At 41.7% G+C, this 15,628-nt stretch overlaps 1 protein-coding gene across 1 annotated transcript in view; it reads right to left on the reverse strand.

The window, feature by feature from the left end:
* The window catches only part of Babam2 (BRISC and BRCA1 A complex member 2), a 400,816-nt gene that overhangs the window by 16,559 nt on the left and 368,629 nt on the right, over window positions 1-15,628 (reverse strand). Inside the window, exon 11 of the mRNA XM_048353209.1 lies at window positions 11,731-11,884. Within this exon, the coding sequence (XP_048209166.1) occupies window positions 11,731-11,884 (154 nt within the window). The remainder of the gene's footprint in view (window positions 1-11,730; window positions 11,885-15,628) is intronic.

The raw sequence follows: 15,628 nt of genomic DNA on the forward strand, positions 1-15,628 counted from the left end.
TGCAAGTACCTAGGAGCAGAGAGGGCTAGCATAAGCCTTTCTCCCAATTCACTCAGTGTAGACTCTGGCAGGGAACTCTGCCCAAGAAGTAATTCAAAGGTGTTATCCAGTGCCCAGTATGTGGTACCTCTATTACTTGGGAGAGATGAGAGTGGTGAAAATCCTTCCCCAGATATGCAGACTATTCTAGCTAATTTAGCTGGAGGCTCAGCTAAATCCAAACTTCAGATAGACAATATACATAATTTTCTAGTGTAAATATGTCCTAAACACTATATGGGATTTACTCACACTAAATAATTTGTTACTTAGCTAAGCTTTGAACCTAGGTGGGCATTTTTACTTTTTACCTATTACATCTGGCAATCCAAAATCCACACAGCCACCATGGGTCTTAGAAAGCCCTGGGCTAATTATGGTACCAAAGATGGGGTGGGACAGCCCAAGATAAATGTCCCCTTATAATGACTGCTCCACTAGAACTGAAATTTTCACTGACTTTAGTGATAGTTCCAAGGGTAGGAAGATCTAGCAGGATTTTCCTATCTACATTATATCAATATGTAAGCCCTTAAGAAAAGCCTTAAGTCACTACAGAAAGAGGATCAAATGCCCTACCTTGGCAGATAGTAACAACAGCTACCATTAACTGAACACTAACGTGTGCCTGGGATTTTACCTTTTTCCTCATTCAACACTCACAACCCCAAGTGAGGAAGGATTGCTACTGTCTTGTACAGGTGAGAAAAACCAAGACTCACAGAGACAGAAACACACAAAATGAAACAAGTATTAGAAAAGTAGCAGAACCAGGATTTGGTCCTCCTTTCATGTTCCCTTCCTCTGACTCGTGGATCATACCCATCCTCCATCATCAACCACCTAGATCCCAGGAACCAGATAGTCATCTCCTGTCTCCAGGAGGAATACTGTCTTTACCTGTTCCCTACATTGCTACTTTTGCTAATCATGTATTTAATCACTGAAAGCAGGGACTATATTCCATATATAACTTCAAGTTGTGCCACACTGGGTACCACACTGGCTTTTCCTATAATCTTAGTTATTTCCAAATTTGAGATTTGGAAGAACATGGTTTGAGTCTTTGAGGCCCACCCAGGCATAAAAGTCTGAAAGACTCTGTCTCCAAGATAACCAGTAGAAAGCTGGGCTTTAGGAGGCGTGGCTCAAGTGGCAAAGTACAAGTGTAGTGAACAAGCTGAGTGAATGTGAGGCCCTGAGTTCAAACTCCATCAACACACACACACACACACACACACACACACACACACTCCAAACAAACAAAAAATGGGCCTAATGCCTACTTGAAATTCAATAAACATTTGCCCATTGAAAGAATGAATAAATGGGAACGTACTAGTGATACAGGTAAAATTTAACCCACATGTTTGCCAGTGCGACTCTACCTTGGAGCTTGCCAGACCCTGAGTGTCAATCAAAGGCAGCCACTAGATATTATTAAGAGAGCTGACTGTACTTGCCTGGTCCATTTAGGCTGTCAGTCTGAAGAAGAGAGGCAGTGCAGCATGGGAGCAGAAGGCCAGCACATGTGCACTGTGATTCCCAGGGCTTTGCACATGGGTGGTATATGTAGTGAGCTCTTATAGGTTTGCTGGATGGCTTTAGCAACAATATAATTGTAGCTATACACAGACGTGCAGGTTTACTAGATGCCTTTTGGTTAGCCCTAGGAAACCATGGTTACTTCCTGCTTTGACAATCATGGCTGTTCTAAAGCTTGTTTTCCCATGCTCATAGTCTCCCCACAGGGTAGTCTGGCCCTCACCATTCATGACACACAAGGAGGTGCAGGCTATTTTTTTAAATTTCAGAAGTGACTTGGATCAAGGACTGCCCCTTCAGTGCCCCCAGACCCACTTCTGCTTTCCCTCTTCCATTTTCCTCAGGAATGACTAAGTGCCTGTCTGGGAAGATAGGAGTCACTGGAATTTTCTGTCTTCCTATTGAGCCTCCTCTCTGTTGGTCTGGAGGCAGCCGTTGGGCTGCTCCATTACAATCCCCTTTGCCCCTTCTCTCTTTTGCCTGTAAACCCCAGGAATAAATTTGGCTGCAGGAACATTTTATCTTCTCTTAAAAGTCCTAGGTGCCAGGCCTTCAGGCTCTCAGACGAGCTATTTCTGCCCAAGAACAACCTGAACTTTCTCCACAGACACAGGCACCTTCTTTAGGGGTGAGTCTGAAGTAGAAGGTGCTGGAAAACCAGGCCACTCCATGGTGGATGAATGGGGACACACATGCAGGCTTGCTAGTCTTCAGCTACTGACTCTGTGAGCAAGGGCGAAGGCAAGAGGCAAAGGAAAGGCAGAAGGCCAGAGATGGATTGGGTGGGGCCCTGGATAGTCACCAGGGGCACAGAGTTCTAATCTTCACACTGTATGTCTTGAACAAGTTCTTCCAGGAAATTAAAATGATGCATTGAGTGTCAACTCTATGCCAACTGTGCTAAGAGGTTCATACCAATTACTTCACTTCATTTGGCCACAGTGGTTAATAGCATATTCAGGGCTGGCTGTACCAGCGGATCTCTAAAGCTGCTTCTATGTTCTGTGGCTTGAAAGTGGCCCCCACCACAAAGCTTACCTTCCTAGCATCTGCTGCAGTTTGGCCATCCAGCCTAGCTCTGCTGGTGGCTGTGCAGTTTGTGGATCACTGAGTAAGACTAACAACCTCAGAACCTCCTTGCCACTTTGCTCATTTCTATCAGCACTCTGCTTCAGGAAGACATGACTAGCTTCTTTTCACAGGCAGTCTTTATGCTGAATGGTCTAACCACAGACAAGACAGAAACCTGTTCCTACTGAGGTAAGACCTCTGCTTGTCATTATGCTCTGTACAGAAGGGACAGTCCTGATTTGTTCTCTGATGCTTCCCTGTGTTCTAGAATTCATGCCTTAATGAGAAGTGATAGAAACAAGTGTCTGGGTCCTCCCTGCCTTGGCTGGAGTCCACATCACACACGACAGCCCCGAGCAGCCCTGGTGGCACCTGTCAGAAACCAATACGCGCATCTGAACAGTCAAGCCTAATTCCCAAGAAGCTGTTTTAACTTGACATCTGAAAATGTACTACGTCTAGAGTTATTTTACAGGGTGTGTGTTCAGGGCATATGTGTGCACGTTCCACAGCTGAAGTGTTCTATAAATATCAGATACAGCCTGTACAAAACCCATCACGTACATCATGTCCCATTTAGTAAGTTTTCAATTTATATCTGACCTCTAGCAACAGAGAGGGGAGTTTCTCACCACAAATACAAAAAGTATGCTAGGCTACCTTAAACATGTTTTCCACTTAGTGTTTCAGAAATGTATCAGAACTCAGTGTTCATCAGGTAGGGACTAGACCAGGGCAGACAGAGGAGGGTACAGAGGCCCAGAAATGTGACATACTATTCCCACGACCACAAAGGAAATGAACAGTGGTGTTCAAGCGAGATCCAGGGCTCCAAACTCCCAGCCACTGTTCTTTGGATTTTTTTTTTCTCTTACTGAATATTCCTTCTTCCAACCATTCAAAAAATTCTGATTCTATTAATGGTAATAAATGTATGTTGCCCTCTGATGCACTGTAAAAACTCCAAACTAGCTCCTCTACCCTTTCTTTTCGGACTCCAGAAGGCATCTGTGTATTTTTCCAAGAAAGAAAACATGTTACTGAAACAGTGTTTAGTGGTGGAGAACATTTTCTCCAGGGCGGGGTGGTGTGGTGGGTGGAACGTGGAACTGAAGCCTGAGCCCTCATTAGTTCATACAACGGCTTCCCATGATGAAGACGTGTGGACCTTCTAGTTACTCTCCCAGCCTGTGTGACTGGCAACATCAACCCCACTCCATTTTCCACTGAGAATGCAGGATGGGCAAGGAGTCTGGTCTTTAGAACTGCTCTGTGAGCAACACAGATAAAAGACCTGGGAAAAGATGGCCGGAGGTGTCCTGCCGAGGGGCCTGACCTGCTGTGCTTCTCTCAGGGAGAGGATGCAGGCTAGCTGTGCACACATGTGCCTGGCACAGCAGAGGCTGTGCAGGCCCACACGGGCTGGTGCGCGGCTCTCTCAGGGATGAGGCTGTGTTAGCAGTAATTGATGGCCATGCTTTTCCATGGAGCTTATCATCTCACAGCAGCAGATGTCAGGCTCTAATAAATAACACGCTCTCTCTGACCTACGCAATTTGGAGAGGATGCCTGGATGTCAGGCGGATCTGGATTCCTCGCCAGCTCTGTTGCTGTCTCTTCTGACAGGAAAAACAAACCAAGTCCCTTTTCAAAATGATTCTCTTTGAAGAAGTGGTAGATCCAGTCACTCTGTGTTATTTATTTGGTTTATTTTCTCTCCATAGCCTCTGTATTTCTACATGGTGTGAGGAAAAAGCCCAGGAACTTGCTTGACATAGAAACCCAGGCAGGCAGGGATGGCAGGCCTCACCACCTCAGCCTTCCTGCCAGCTTACCAGCACTGGGTCCTCTCCTTTCTGGGTACTTGGGCAGTCCAAGTTGCACTGGTCTGGGCCTGGAAAATTCCCTCTGTCCTCCCAAGGGGAGTTCAGCTGAGATGAGGTTGGGATTTTTTAGAAGGAACTATTCCTAGGGAACTTGGGGTAAAACAGAAGACAAAAAGAAAGCTGGTGATTCATGGCAGTGGTTGGGCTGCAGGTCTGCTGCTGAGGTCTGCCCCAGATGGGCCCCTGAGGCAGCTCTTTCTGGGAGCCCAGCCTGGGCTGCTGGGCATTCTGCCAAGGTCCCCTCCTGCCCAGAGTTCATAGTGGGGGGGGGGAGGGACTCCGAAATGTGTAATTACAGCTGGCTGCAATTCTTACCATCCTAGTCAACACCCCACCCTTGGGTGCCAGATAGGGGTTCTGGGAACACAGGTATGAAAAGGACGGACTGGCTGCAGGCAAGTGGCGATCAGAGGTAAGAGGGAGGGAAGTGTGTGAGTAACACAGAGAGGAGACAGAGACAGAGACAAGAGAAGAGATAAATAGAACAACCAAGTTCCCATCAGTTCCTCAGACTGAACAGTATGTGGATGAGGACTGAAGAGAAATGCAGAGCTCGCTGGTTCGAAAGCTGCCCCAGCTGGGGCCAGCACCCAGGGCACAGGGACTGACTGCAGCTTAGTCAGTACCCAGGGGCTGACTGCAGCTTGATCCCCACAGAAACAAGGCATTGGTTTGCGCCCTAAGGATCTTGCAACAGAGAGCCAAGAAGAGTGATTCATTCCTGGAGCAGCAACTAAGAGGTTCTCACTAAACCATTTGCACTGCATGAACAGCTCTCCTTCATCCCTGCATGGGTCCCCAAAGAGTTCTCAGGCCTCCCCTCATCATGCTATGAGGACACAGGACTAGTACTTCCACAATGTAACCAGGGATCCTACAGGAGAGGTGCCTTACGGGTCACAATAAGGCTTGGAGATGGGGGTACAAATCCAATGAGGCACTCTTATCTCTTGAATTAAGAGAAGAAGATTTATTTTTAGTTGTTTTACTTAGAGAACTAATGCATGAGACTGAAAGCATCTAGCAGTTAATAAATTGCTTTTTTCCTTTTAAGAATGACTGTGAATACTAGGGTACTGATGATGGAAAAAAAGTGAAACATTCCAGAATATACAATTTAAAAAATTCTTGAAAGTTATTCTGCATAGATAACTGGATGACAGATAATTAAAGTATGCATGGTGAAGAGCACCATATCAGAAGTTATGGACTACTTTGAATAGGTTTCTAAATAAGAAAACATCTCTTTGGGACTTGAAGCAAGAAGGGGAAGCAACACATAGTTTTAGGAGGCCATGATGAATTGCTCCCATGTGTTGACAGATGAGCTATTTTTCAAAACATTCTTTGGTGATTCCTTTCATATAATGGATTTTAGGTGTGACAAGCAAGACAGTTGGTAGTGTGGGGGTTAAATTCCATTTTAAGATATTACTTAGGCATTACTCATGTGATGCTTTATACAATAAAATTTATGGAAAAAATACAGAATTTCTTGGGAAAACAAAAATGTCATCCATTCCAGTCTCATAGGCAGGTCTAAAAGCAACCTGCAAGATATCAAGGTATTTTTTAAATGATGGCTGGTTTTACATAGATTAGTCAACTATAAATATAGGACAGAATTTCTACACTTTCCAACTGGGCTATGTTGGCACTAAGAAGATAAAACCACAGAACTTCTACAAAGCTGCAGTGATGAGCCCATGAAACTATGTGAAGGTATACTGTAAGGTATACTCATGGGGGACGGACTAGGTACCTGGGTATTACACAGGTGTATGATTGCAAGTCTCAGTGTGCTTGGTCTATACATTGAATACAATCTCTTTGATGGTCTTTTTTGGTTATGGGGCTTGAACTCTGGGCCTGGGAGCTATCCTTGAGTTCTTCAGCTCATGAGTAGTAGCACCACTTCTGGTTTTCTGATGGTTAATTGGAGATAAGAGTCTTAGGAACTTTCCTGCCTGGGCTGGCTTTGAACCATGATCCTCAGATCTCAGCCTCCTGAGTAGCTAGGATTATAGGCATGAGCCACTGGTGCCCAGCTGAGAAAGATTTTAAAATACATTGTCTTTGGAGAGGAAAAAGATTCCTTATTACCTTTATCTGGAAACTATAGAATAAGATGGAATAAAGTTTTTTTTCTTTTTTTAAAAAATTATTTAGAAGTCAGTTGACCATTAAAAGCAAAATAGCTAGGCATGGTGGTGCACACACAGTCCAGCACTCAGAAGCCTGAAGCAGGAGGATGGTAAGTAAGTTCAAGAGAGTTTGGGCTAGCCAAAGTGAAAAAAAAAAGGCAGAAGGAGTAGCAACGTGTTTTGAAATTAATAAAATATGCACAACTAAATATATGAATAACAGCACAAAGGCTAACACAACATATAAAAAGAATTATATTGTTTCAGGCTTTTACATTATATATGAAGTACAATAATATTAACTCATGGTTGGCTATGGCAGGTTCTTTTTAATCTTCAAGCAACCAAAATATGAGATAAAAAGCCAATAGGAGAGTATGAATGCTATACTAAAAAGTACTTGAACAAACAAAGAACATGGGAAGAACAAAAGAATAAAGAGGGGAAAACCCCCACATAACGAAGCCAGCAAGAGAGGATGACTTAAACCCAATGAACTCATTAATCATATTAAATATGGATGAACCAAACACTCCTATTAAAAGCAGCTCCTGAGTAGGCTCAGCCTTACTCATGGATACCCATGAATATCAGGAGATTGAGGTCTGGAGATCACAGTTTGAGTCCAGCCTAGGCAGAAAAGTCTGAGAGACTATTTCCAATTAAATGGCAAAAAAGCTAGGCTGGAGGTGTGACTTAAGTGGTAGAACACCAGCCCTGAGTAAAAAAGCTGGGTGAGACTAGAAGTTCAAGCCCCAGGACCAACACAATTTTTTTTTAAATTACAAAATATTTCTTTGAAATATAAGAATACATCTAGGATGATAACAGACAGGGACAAAGAACAAGTAGCAGAACGCTGGTGCAGCAGTTTTAACATCAAAGCAGACTTAAAGTTTAGCAGAATCATTTCATGATAGAAGGGCCCAACGATCAAGAAGACATAAGAATTCTAAGTATGTATGTATCTTATCAGCACAAGCAACAGATACTCCTCAGTTTATTTTTTTATTTTTTGCTTTTTATCTAATTTATTTTTTTTTCAAATTTTTATTATCAAGCTGATGTACAGAGAGGTTACAGTTTCATACGTTAGGCACTCCTCAGTTTATTATGGGGTCAAATTTGATAAACCCATCACAAATTGAAAATATCCTAAGTGGAATATACATTTCAATACTTAACCTACAGAATAGCATCATTCTCTCCACCTGAGGCTGTGGCATGCTGCTTTCCAGTATCTTGAGAAGGTGCTATACTAAACATTGCTAGCTCAGGAAAGGATCAAAATTCAAAGTTTGAAATATAGCCTCTACTAAATGCTTATTCTCTTCACATCATGGTCAACTTGAAAATTCTCAAGTTGAACAACTGTTTATAACTGCCCACTACATCATAAATTACATGTAAATCACATTGCAATACCAGTTGGCTAGGGAAACAGACTAATACAGATATATAAAACCATTTTTTTAAAGTTATATAAAAGAGATGTCAAGGCAATATGTGACACAGTCTAAGGGGATTGGGGAGAAGAAAGACAAGGGCGGCCTGGGAGTCAGAGTACTTGAAAAAAGCCTATATTATACAGCCAGATGCCAGTGGCTCATGTCTGCAATCCTAGCTATCCAGGAGGCTAAGATCTGAGACTGAGGTTTGAAGCCATCCATACAGGAAAAGTACGTGAGACTCTTATCTCTTTACCAAAAAGCTAGAAGTGAAGCTGTAGCTCAAGTGGTGTGGTAGATACATAGGTGTAAGGAAAAAACTTAGGCACAGTGCCAAGGCACTGAGTTCAAGCTCTAAAACTGGCTAGCATGCGCACGTGTACGTGCACTCAAACACTCACCACTCTATATGGAAGAAGGTTGGAGGCTGAACAGATTTGAGGGGGCAGAAGCATGGGAGGAAAGGGGTGAGTGAAGGCTCTGAGGGACAGATCAGAAGCTAATCTCCTGGACCTTGCATGTGTGAGTTCACTAATTGACCCTCATGACAAGTCCACACAGCAGGGAGGAGGTCAGTCCTGTTTTACAGGATGAAATTCAGAGGTTATGTCCTCTGTGCTAGGTTAAAGAGTTTACATGACTATACTTGGAGGAAGGAGTTGGGATATGTGTGACCCCAAAGAGTGTGTCTATACAATAAAGGGTATTTTACATTTGAATGGCACAATTTTCTGGAAAAGCATGAGCAAGAAACATCGTGGAAGGAACAGCCCTGGTCAATGGCAGGAAGTACCCTTTCTGAATTTCCATGTTCAGGATTGTGTTCTTCCAGGAGTCTATACACAGCAGATTTCACTCAAAGGGCTCTGGGGCTCTTCAGAAACCCTAAGAGTGCAAACCTCTTGTGTACTGTGTACAGTGTTCTCAAAGGACAAAGAAATAGAGTGCGTAAGGAATGCTGTAGCTGACCTTTCTTTCTGTTGGTTCTCTCCATGCCTCTCGCCAGTCTCCAGCCTATACCATACCGGAGGACAGTTCTTGGCTGTGTTTACCCATTACCTGGCTTTCTGACATAGCCCAGTACACTCACTCAGTTCATTTAAAGGACAGAGCTTTTAAGTCATTTCTTCTTGCTAGCATAGACTGCTGGCTTTCACTTCTATTACATTTTAAATGGATCTATCTTCGCTACAGGAGAAAGTCGATTTTTTAAAAATGTTACTTCAGATGTTTTCTTTAGACTGGTGTTAACATAAAGCAAATGTCTCTTGAAACTCTGAACCAATCTGTTAAGATAAACAGGCTTCAATGGTGATGTTCCTATACTAAATCACAGGATTGTGCTCACTAGCTTCTTAAGGACTCAATTCAAACATGCTAAAATGTCTATTTCACACACACACACACACACACACACACACACACACACACACACACACAGATTGCTTTGCCATGGAAACCATAAAGACTTGTCTGGTTCAGACACCATAGCACATACCACAAATAACAGCCCATCTTCTAAGGGCAGATCCTATGTATACACAGAGTGCCCAGAAAATTAAAAAACAAAACAAACAAACTGCAATACTTCAGGCATATAACTTACTTTATATTTCCTTTTTTCAATTGTATTCGAACACATGTAATCTCAATCGTTGTTATTAGTTACATTTGCATATGTTTGGGGTTTTTTTTTCCCTTGAATAGAAATTTTAGACTGGGGCATAATGATTCAAAGGGAAAATACAGAAAGAATTTATTTAATGTATCTGGATTCCTAGAGAAAAACCACTGCATAATTTAAGGCTCTAAACTGGCAAGTCATATATGATAGAGACTATGGGAGATGAAGTAAAGAGGTATCTGAGAGGAAGAGTAAGAACAAGAAGTCTTACTAATCAAGAACATTCTAGGCCTAAAAGGCCAGCAATTTGTTAGTAGGCACTTCAAAACTGTCAGAAGTTTGATATGATTTATCACCTTGCTAAGCTATAAATCCATGATGCCTTGGACAGTTTCCAATTTGTTATGATCATATCTCCAGCATGGAGCACAGTAGATGCGTCCTTAATACCGGGTGAACAAATGAAGAGAATGCTTAACAGTCTTGGTTTGTAGCATTCTTTGGATCTGATCATCTTTTAGTTGGGATCACAGGTGTGAGCATACAGCTATTCAGGGTGATAAAGTCATAACCACATGCCACTCTATGATTTATTTTTGGAAGCTACCATTTCAATTTATTGCTCTCCTAGTCTAGGAGGCAATGGTTCAGATACTAAAGTTTTACCTACAAAAACCACTCAGAGGGCTGGGGATATGGCCTAGTGGCAAGAGTGCCTGCCTCATATACATGAGGCCCTGGGTTCGATTCCCCAGCACCAAATATACAGAAAATGGCCAGAAGTGGCGCTGTGGCTCAAGTGGCAGAGTGCTAGCCTTGAGCAAAAAAAGAAGCCAGGGACAGTGCTCAGGCCCTGAGTCCAAGCCCCAGGACTGGCCAAAAAAAAACACCCAAAAAACAAAAACCACTCAGAGCCTTTATTTACTTATTCTGTGTGACTGAGGTAGACCTCTCACACTAGGAAGTGTGTAAGCAACACTTGTAACCTTAACATCCCAGCACCAGCTGACTTCCACCTCCATCAAACCACTTCAGCCACAGCAATCTTAGGGCTAAGCAATCTGTGTGTCTGTTTATTGAGCCAAGGAAATACACAGGGTCTACCTTGTGGTGGATGTGTAACTCACTGCAGACATTCAATGATATGTATAATTCAGGGATACTCACTTGGTTCCACATAAGAAAGCAGCTACTGAACTCATGAACTGACCACCATGAGATAATCTTATTTGTTTATATCATCTGAAATTTAGCATTTAAAAAATATGAAGGTAGCTCCAACTTTTCCATCATCCACTATATATCCACAACTCTCTAGCTTTTAAAAAATAAAGAGAGAAGTAGATTTCTGATAAATTATAGTATCCATTTTTAAGAAGGGTAATTATGGCCAATATTTAGAGACAATAGAAACTGTAGGACAAACACCTTTAGGTATTATTTCAATTATTTCTTCCCTCCCTTCCTTCCTTCTCCTTCTTCTTCCTCCTCTTCCTCTTCTGCTTTGCACCCATAGGTCAGTGCTCTAATCTATGATGAGTTATGCCCCCAGACCTTTCTGCTTTCATTATTTTTCAAATAATGTCTCTCTCTTGTCTGAGCTGTCCTGGACTCTGATCCTATTTATGCTTCCAACTACAGCTGGGACGTCCATACATACTACTGAGTCCAGCTTTATAACTGTTGAGATGCTATTTCTCAAACTTTTTGCCTGGGATGGCCTTGAGCTGTAATCCTCCCAACCTTTGTCTCTGAGTATCTGGGATTACATGTATGAGCCACAGTGCAAGGTCAGGTCAGTTTCTTTTTTGACAAGGCTAGAAAAGGGAATTGAAAACTTTTCCTATAATGGGTCAAATAGTAATTTTGACTTTTCAGGTCTTTGTTGCAAGTACTCTGCCATTACAATGTGAAAGCAGTCATAGATACCAACAAAGCTCTCTTCTCCAAAGGAAATAACAATGTTCACTTACTTTGCTCTTTTGGCCATTTCATTTCCATCCCATCTGGGGCTGTATGGGTAATTTTTTTGGGCCTGGGAGTAAAGCTGTCCACTGTTGGTAAAGTGATAGACGGACTGAAATGTGAGAGTCGGCTGATCTCGAGGAAAAAACAGGGGCAAGTCAACTGGAAAAACAGAAGGAAAAGAAACAGTGTGAAACACATTTTAAGACACGCTTTTGGCTAAATCAGAATACTGAGTAAAAGACTATTATATCTATAAATACTGCTTGAGGCTTAAATCAGAGGTGTGGAGCAAGGGACTAAGAAATATAAGGTGTCTTCTTCCTGCTCTTCAAGGAGTTTGGATGTAGTGAGGTAGATCACAGGTCAGTGCCAGTGTGAACAACCTGAGGTGTAGCAGAAGCATGATGGCCACACACTCGTTCCCTGTCATCTGCCTTGCAGTTGACTGCATAACTGTTTCTGGTCTCTATACCCCATATACTTTTTTTTTTTTTTTGGTCAGTCCTGGGGCTTGATCTCTGGGCCTGGGAACTATACCTGACCTCTTCAGCCCCAGGCTTGAGCCACAGCACAGTGGTTAATTGGAGAGAAGAGTCTTAGCGACTTTCCTTCCTGGGCTGGCTTTAAACCAAGATTCTCAGATCTCAGCCTCCTGAGTAGCTAGGATTACAGGTGTGAGCCAATGGCACTTGGCTTATACCCTGTATACTCTTGAGCAGTGTCTTCCTCATCTAAAATTCCATGAGGAAAGTAAAATGGAGGATATTTGGCAAGAATAGATTTGGAAAAGGGACAGAGATGACAGGGTATAATCTTTCTGCTTTACCACATATGGCAGCTAGACCACCAGAAAAAATAAAGTTATCACACTGTTCTAATCAAGCAGTGAATTTGGATACTCAGCAGTTTCCATTTTTTTCCATATGTGTTACCACATATATTTATATCTCCTGAATCAGAGGGGGCCCTTAGTGGTATGCACCAGGGACAGATCTAAGAACTAAATATGCCTGCTGGGATACGGGTAGTATGGCTGAATCTGATCTTTGCTGTTCATGGTTAGCATGTAATATGTGCTGTATCTTTTTCATTTCAGGATTTTAAAAAATGTGTATATGCCAGTCCTGGAGCGCTGTCCTTGAGCTTTTTTGCTTACAACAAGGGCTCGTCCACTTGAGCCACAGCCTCACTTCTGTTTTTTTTTTTTTTTTTTTTTTTGGTAGTTTAGTAGAGTCTCACAAATTTTCCTGTCCAGGCTGGCTTCGAACAGTGATCCTCAGATCTCATCCTCCAGAGAGTAGACAGGCTTATAGGCATGAGCTACTAGTGTCCAGTCATTTCAGGGTCTTTAACCCAATTTTTAAAGCTGGAAAGACTTGCTAGGGTTAGCTGAGGAAAAGCATCATAACAAACAAACTGCTTCAACAGCACATTCTTTAAGGTAGATAGTGTATTTATGTGAATGTCGTCCATTTCTAGGACCACTAAAGACACATCAAATACAACAAAAAAAGGTATCAACGTTCTAGCTTTAGACAATACCTTTTACATACTTTCTCTACATTGTTACTTAAAACTCTGTGAAGGAGACATTTTGATCATACGTATTTAACAGAAGAGTAACCTTGAGATTCCACTGGGGCTTATGAACTTGCTTGTGATTTGGGTAGGCAGAGGCAAGCATCCAATGAAGAATGATGATTCAAATGCCAGGCTCCTACTACGTGACACTACTTCCTCTTGCTGTTAGGGATACTGGTATAACCTGCTGACAGCTCACACACCATGTATGTCGCAGTACAACTTAGGAAGCCCGAGCCTCCATTGTGAGGATGTACAAGGTTCATCTTTTTGGCTACCTGAGGCAGATAGTGTTATATCTAACATTAGCCTAGTATGGGGTGATAATGAACTTGGACTAGGTTCCTCTAAGCGCCCAACATGATTTCTTGAAGGAAAATTCAGAGTCACTACAGACTTTCCAAAGGTAAACCGACCAATAAAATTCCCAAGAAACAAAAAAGTAGTTCAGTTGGCAGGCCTCTCAGCCCCAAGCACACGTGACTCCGGAGATGTCTGACTCAGCGCTGTAGGGGGTTTCTTCAGATGAATCACACCCCAACTAAAGAAAAGTGGCGAAATTGTGAATGCCCACTTTTTACTCACATTGTCCAAATGCCACAGCAAGACAGTCTCAATACATGTCTGTTTATACCAAAGCAGAAATTCTACAGCATATAGGACAATATAAAATAGGAAAAGACCATTCTGGATTGATAAACCACTCAATTTCAAAATTTCTCTTGGATCCTTTTATATTACAAAGTTTGATATGTAACATCTTCAATTACTTTGAACAAATATTGCATTCCCAAGTCTTTTCTATCTTTTCTCATAACTTATTTGATTTTCTCTGGCTACTTTAGAAAAAGATGCCTATTTGCATACAAGTTACTTTGTCTTCAATTTTAATTGTTACATTATGCACATGTTTCCAAATATAAAACAAGATTCAGATTAATCTTAGAGAAGCATTTTACATGGTAGCTTCCTTACCATAAACTTCAACAATTTCAAATAGTAGTTGTCAAGGGCAACAATTTATAAATTTAAAGTAAATGCAGGTATCAGTATAAAAAACAATGCAGATAATATTATAGGGTATGTGATTCTCAAACAACAGGCTGGAGCTTAAGAACTTTCTTCTTAAAAACATTTTCTTAGCTGGGAAACATTTTCTTAGTGCCTCATATCTGTAATTCTAGCTACTCAGGAAACTTAGATCTGAGGATTGAGGTTCAAAGCCAGCCCAGGCAGGAAAGTCTTTGAGACCCTTATCTCCAATTAGTTACCGAAAAGCTAGAGTAGCGCTGTGCCTCAAAGTGGTACAACACTAGCTTTGAGCACAAAAGTTCAGGGACAGCACCTAAACCCTGAATTCAAGCCGTAGGTTCAGCACCAAGGCAAAACAAAACAAAAAATCATTTTCTTGAAGGGATCAGGTCTTCTATGTTGCCTTAGGTGGCCTCAGTATAATCTTAGTCTCCTAATTGGTAGGAACTATAAGTACCACACCTGGCTGGAATGCATTCTTTTCTTATCATTTGGTTATTGGTATCAGTGTTTTGACAAATTGGAAAGTATTTTTAACCCATTTCTGAACTACCTTATTTGACCCAAATGCTCAATTAGCATAAGAAACAATTAAAAAGGTTAATGCAACTTGTTTACTTAGCAAATAAGATGTTCTGATTTTTTTTTAAGTCAGTAAGCTATAGGTTGACAATACTCCACAATCTCCCCCAAAGCACTGAGTTTATGACTTATTTCTCCATGGAGATTTATCTAACAAAGTGCAGTTGAAGCCAAGGTTAGAACTTGAATATTTTCTCTGTGCACACAGTAGCTGGATTGCTAGGGAACAGGAGTGGTCTGCAACCCTTACAGATAAAATCAGTAGCCTACGTGTTAATTCATGTATGAGAAAATAACATTTAAAAAATATGAACATCTTGCTTAAGTGAACGGTTATATCCTGTCTCTAATAGTCAATAGTAAAACAGAGCTTCTTTAAGGTTGTTCTATGCATAAAAGTGAGCTAATAACGAAAATATTTATAAGAAATACTTTGCCTCCCTCCCTTCCTCTTGTCTCTTTCTTTTCTTTCTTATTTTTGGCAGTACTATTGATTTGTTAGGCTCTCCAACTTAAGCCATGCTTCCAGCCCCTTTTAGTCTTGGTTATTCTTGAGGTAGGGTCTTGCTTTATGCCATGGCTGGTTTGAGTACACTCCTCCTACCCATGCTTGCCTGTCCCTGGGGATGGCAGGCTCTTCTCTCTGTGCCCAACAATTGTGTTTTCTCTGTAGCTGGGATAACAGGCATGTACTACTGTGCCTACCCA

The sequence above is a fragment of the Perognathus longimembris genome, chromosome 8, assembly GCF_023159225.1.
Source record: "Perognathus longimembris pacificus isolate PPM17 chromosome 8, ASM2315922v1, whole genome shotgun sequence".
In the NCBI taxonomy this organism is placed as follows: Eukaryota; Metazoa; Chordata; class Mammalia; order Rodentia; family Heteromyidae; genus Perognathus; species Perognathus longimembris.